A 6,000-nucleotide genomic window follows, 5' to 3' on the forward strand; every position below is an offset into this window, starting at 1 on the left:
CCGGGCATCAAATTTGAATTTCATATGCTGCTGGGTTGCTTGCTATTGCTGACTTGATTGAAGGCAGCTAATAAAGTGTCTCACTTGCTGAGAAGGGAAAGTGCCAGTGTGGAGGGGGAGCTGCAGATATTCCCCGCTGCGTTAAGCATCGTTTAAGAACTATGGGGGTAGCGGGAGGTTGGAAATGGTATGGGGGGCAAGGGCAACCATTTGATTTATTTTATTCCCCTCCGGTTTGCTTGCTGTTGTTAATGTTTTAATAAGATTGATTTTATTGCGGCCTCTGTGCGACACGTCTGCCATTTCACCCAGTACGTGGCCGAAGAGAGGGAGAAAGAGAATTCAACTAACCCCTTTCCTTCAATCACCACCAACTATTTTGTAAGTCAAAGGGTTAATAAGTTGGTATGCCTGCTGTTTTAAGATCTTTATTACCGCCCAGGCCATGTACTACGCTCTACATCAATTGCTCTATGCTCAGTTAGATGATACTGCGTTTCAGTTACATTTGATTTGCTAGAAACAGAGAGAAGCTGGTTATCAGTCGACATTTTGGGTAATTAACTTTTTGGCGCAATTAATGCCAAGTCTAATTACTGTTCATCATGCTTAGCCCGTCAACTGGGTCAGTACATACGCATATATTAGATGAGAGTGTTAGATGAGCTACAATTAAAATCAACTTTCTTCTACATATGCATGTGCTTTCAAGGATGCTCAGCAAATGAGTCTTACATAAAAGGCTAGAAATGGTTACGTGACACGAATGCGAAAATAATTATTCCTGCGAGAGGTCAAAACAATCAGGTACTTATGCAATTATCATGAGAAACATAACAATCTAAAACAAAATGGGCTGTTGACAATTATTTACTGAGTTTTGAAAGTATTTAATAAAACTGAAAATCAACAGATCTCCGTCTTCTCTTAGTTATGTACCAGATACAAGTAATTCATTTTTATTGCTGTTTCTCAATTCGTTGGAAATTAGATTCGCCTTAAATCAGATGGTAGCCTTTTTCGACTACCTTTTTTGATTTTGTATTTTTGTTTCCTCACGCACTCAACTCTAAATTGTTTAAGAAGAAAACGCCATCTTGAAATTTTGTCTTAAGACAAAGCATGTTGTCAGCCATTATTTGCCTGCCAGGCTAAACAAATGCCTGTCCACATCCCCACTTCATCTCCATTTTTCCCCTTTGGACCACAAACTCTCTATAAACAATCAGACAACCAGTCAGGCAACCAGTCAGGCAACTTCTTCCTCTACTCCTCATCAACCGTTTGCTTCTCCTTTCGTTTCGTTCGTTCGTTTGTTTCGTTTATTCCCCATCATTTACTTTGTCAGTATGCGGCATCTACATCATCATTATTATTGCTGTGTTCTGTTTGCCATTGTGTTGTACATACAAAACCCGTCATCATCAGCATCTTCATCATCATTGTGCTCATCATCTCTAGCATTCTGTAGCTTCATCTCTTGGTTGTTGTATTTTTCCCTTAGGTACTTGTCTTTCTTAACTCATTGCGTTGGCAATAAATCTTCGACACTCTTATCTACCAAGCACAGTTTTGGATTCTCTGACTTTGACTCACTCTGGCCATATGTCAGTTAACCCTCTTGGTTGGGTTGGGGTAAATCTATGGCACCTGCTTAGCAAAAATGGCATAGAGAATGAGAATCTTATGTTGGAGTTGGGGCTTCCCTCTTGGTATTTAGCCTAATGAGATATACAAATTTTTAAATGGAATTGAAATTTCAATTTCTTCAAGATTCTTATTTGTTTACTTTTATTTTTTATTTTAACGACTAGGCAAAAAGGCTCATAAAATGCAAATGAAATATTAGCCAAATGACATATAAACATTTAGGCTCAATAAACCAACTCCATAGAGACAATAGAGAAATTTCAACTTTGACTTTATGAGCAACTTAAATAAGTATACACATAGACACACACACACACACACACACACACACAGATATAACCCACATGAAATAAGCCTGCATACATTTGGCATTTTGTTGTTTTCGGTCTTTGCTTTTATTTATTTCAAATTTACTTTTGGCACATTTTATGATGGCAAAAATGTTGACCTAAAAATCATAAAAATTGTAATCAAAAACAGAAACAGTTTATTGGGTAAAAGGCATAGAAATGAAAGGAAATTCTGGTCAGAATTGAGCAACACAGATAGAGAGAGAGAGAAAGACAGAAAGATAGGAAGGAAAAATTCTAATAACATCTAAACGCGAGTCCGGTCCGGAAGGAGAAGCTGCAAGCTTCAGGCTCAACGCTTATGGCTTTTTAATGGTGCCGTGTGTCGGTTTTGTGGCAAATAAAATGGCGCACATTAAAACCATGTTACGGAGGAGCCAACCAAACAACCAGCCAGCCAGCTAAAAGAGAAGGAGGCTAAGACGAAGATGGAAGATGGAGGCCAGTGGCAATAGCAATTGCATTGGCCCCGGGACCACTTGGCATCGCATATTGGGGTCATGCATGGCAGCGTTTGGGGTAAATAAAAAATACATAAAAATATTTTACGAGCCAACGGGAAGGAATGAAGAAAACAGGCTAGGCTGGCATAAGAGGAGACCAGGGGCCATGGTTGGAAATTGCAATAAAAATGGCGGCAAATAAAATTGACAATATTGTCATGCGCGCGATTTGATGCCCACGGAATCCATGCGGACTCGTTGCGGACTCAAGGCAACAAAATGAGTAAATTTTAATTTACTTAAAAGACATAAATCACAAAAGTTAGAATATTTTGGGCCTTTTGTCATGGTAGTATCGACTAATTGATACCTTGTTTAGTATATCGAACAGAAAAGCCGTCGGCGAAATGTCTCAAACGTTTCTTTCTTTAATTCTCACAATTTCAGTCTTTAAGAGTGTGAAGCCAAATCATTATTCCGGGTTTTTGTCATTTCAATTCGCATTATCCTTTGCACTTATTTTACTACTTTCTGCTCCTGCTGCTGCGTGGGATTCCCCCTTTGCCCTTTTTCCAGATCAAACTGTAACTGTAATTGTAGATGGGTTTGGGTGAGTGTGTGTGTGGGTTGTGTGAGGGTGTGTTTGTGTAATAGCGGGTGCGGGTAAGGGTACGGGTGTGTCGTAGTGTTCGTGGTTGTCGAGTAACTCGTATTGTCATTGTGCAAATAAAATATGTCACGACTCGCCCACTCTTGTTACTCTTGTTGATAGAAATCTAAAAACTAAATTCACCAATTCCCTTTGACAAAGCCTTTTGCTAAGCTCGATCGTCGGCCAGGGTCAAAAAAGTGAATAAAACTATATGTTACATTTTTGTTAGAATATGCAACATTTTGTTGGATGAAATACACACAGACACAACTATCAAAACTATTTGCCCCTACAATCGTTTTCTCCTCTCTGTCTCTGTTGCTCTACGCTTTCCCATCATTGAGTTCTTCTCTGTGGAGTGCCTTTTTGGCTAAATGCGAAATCGATTGGAAAACAATTTCCAATTTTTAAAGAATTATCGCCACCATATTCGCGCATGCTATACTAAATCACACATAAGCAACCTCTAAATCTGCTACCCGGGATGAACAGACACACAGACACACACACACACATATATATTGTGAAAGAGGAGAGAAAAACCTTTTTTCTAAAGCTTTTCCTTTTTGGCTCGTTTATTTCTTTTTTATTTTTTTTTTGTCCCTGCAATATTTTCCATTTCATTTTCTGCGCGTTTTAGCTTTGGCTGCATGGCTGACTGACTTTTGTATATATACATTTAGATGTATATATATATATACATATATATAACTATGTACAATATATATTATATATATGTACATGTGTATATGAAAGGAGTATACATGTTTGTTATCTTTACCACAAACCCGCAGCCATTTAGTTTTATGTGTTGCCTTTGGGTTATTGCACCTTTGACTTTGGAGGTTTGAGCGAGTTTCGGATTCACCCCTCACCCCTCACCCTATTCCTATGGCATTTTCATTTCGATTCCACATGTGCCATTTATTATTATTTGTTTTTAACCAACTCAAGCAAGCCGAAAGGCAAACCAGCCAAACCAAACCCATCGAAACCAGAAAACCCTGGCGGCAAGTATTTCCTAATCAGGTTTTAACTACTAATAGGATTTTCGAGGTGGCAAATCGTAATTTACATGGATTTCCCACAAGATACCCAAAGAATTGAATTGAAAGCCAGAGCAAAGCTACCGCTAATGTATTGTAGATTATGCCAAATCCCTTTTTCTTTCCTCCCGCAACTTATTTTTTCTTTTCCTTTCCTTTTGTTTTTTTTTGGTTTTGTGCGTTTTGCTGCCATTCTCTGTGTCTCGCATGAGAGCACGCATGTGCGTTAACATTGAGTGGAGCCAATGAAGCTGCTTCCGCTGATGTCGCTGAATTGCCTGTACCTAGCAAGACGTCGTTTCCGCAGGCATTCCCTTATCTCGAACGCCAGGTTGGCACATATCATTCCAGCCATAATGCTAGATATGACTATGGCAACGAATATGAGGAACCAATGAAAGTGACATGACATGGTTAAAGGACGCTCAAGAAAACCATTCCACGAACCGGTGCACTTCTCCTCGACACATCTGCCTCTGGCATTACGTATACAGCCCTTGGGACAGCAGCCATTGGCCGTGATGTGGCCACAGGTGGTCAATTCGGTGGCCTGGTCAGTGCAATTGCTGGTATATTCACCTTCTGCGGGCCAAATCGGATGAGCCAGCATCACGAGTAGCAGCAAAAGGCATTCCTTTAGGTATGAAGTCATCGTCTCTATGTCGAACAGCAGCTGAAATGTATTTTTGAATTTAGAAAAACTAATCTAACTTGGATTGCGATGTGCCTGCTTTGATTGTAACTTATAAATATGTTTATTGAAAGATCAAAGCTAACTACACATATTAAGTTATACACATTCTCTTTTAAGTCTTTGGCAACCATTATAACATCGCATGTACTTTCAGGTCAGATCGCACTTCTGGGGGCCACCGCGGTCCATACTCGACTACATACTCGTTGTATTTCCACAGCGATTAATGAACAAATTAGTCCAAGAGCGATAATTATGAGCATTATCAAAGTTATTAAATAGCCAAGAGTCATCGGCCATGAAGTACCGAGCGGACAGTACTTATCCTCAGGGCAAATATTCTTATTTGGAGAGTCCATCAGCATCTACGGTATAGAATTACGTAGCGACGTACCGCACAAGGCGAAAGCTTTTCTTAAACTAATTTTATCGTGGAATGTGTTTCTTATCGAACATTTTTTGCTAGCATCTACACATAAACGTGGAAATAAATTGACGTTTCTTTGAAGGATTGTAAACCCTTGCCTTGATTTATTCACTCTACGCCCATGCAGCCATACGCAATTAATGGCCACGTATGTATCGCAAGTCGCTGAGCTGGATATTTCCCTAAATGTAATAAATTAAAAGAAATATGTTAAATTCATAAGTGCAAATTCTTATATACATATATGTATTATTTTCTGTTTTATTACCACGTAGCAAACACTTGAACCTCTTGCTAATTATTGAAAAAACCAGAGGGCCGGGTCTAACTTCGACCGCGTCAAAGTTAGTATACCCTTGCAACTTTTTTGGTAACTCTTTCCTAACGTTTTATCTAAAAAGGCTATGTTTGCGAAGGAACGGTCCACAATATTAGCATAGGAAATAACGAAGATATTGATCAAAGTCACTGTTTTCCACCGATTTTTCTTATGGAAGCTATATGATATAGTTACCCGATCTTGATCAAATTCGGCACAATCATTAACAGATATATTAAACTAACCAATGTTTAATTTGAAAGCAATCGCGTTAAAAGTAACGAAGTTATTGACGAAAGTCACTGTTTTCGAGCGATTGTTCCTATAGGAGCTATATGATATAGTCACCCGATCTTGATCAAATTTGGCATAGTTGTTTATATGCGTAATTAACCAATATTAAATTTCATGACAATAGC

At 38.9% G+C, this 6,000-nt stretch overlaps 1 protein-coding gene across 1 annotated transcript; it reads right to left on the minus strand.

Moving 5' to 3' along the window:
• Positions 1-4,198: 4,198 nt before the first annotated feature.
• LOC6651405 lies at positions 4,199-4,891 on the minus strand. The gene has a single exon (XM_002073485.4). It carries the CDS (start codon positions 4,791-4,793, stop codon positions 4,368-4,370), a length of 426 nt encoding a protein of 141 aa, XP_002073521.1. The 5' UTR covers positions 4,794-4,891; the 3' UTR covers positions 4,199-4,367.
• Between the last annotated feature and the right edge of the window lie 1,109 nt (positions 4,892-6,000).

The sequence above is a fragment of the Drosophila willistoni genome, chromosome 3R, assembly GCF_018902025.1.
Source record: "Drosophila willistoni isolate 14030-0811.24 chromosome 3R, UCI_dwil_1.1, whole genome shotgun sequence".
Taxonomy (NCBI): Eukaryota; Metazoa; Arthropoda; class Insecta; order Diptera; family Drosophilidae; genus Drosophila; species Drosophila willistoni.

Bases quoted from the DNA above. Each gene is read 5' to 3' on its own strand.
- LOC6651405 (XM_002073485.4), bottom strand. From the start codon at position 4,793: ATGACTTCATACCTAAAGGAATGCCTTTTGCTGCTACTCGTGATGCTG.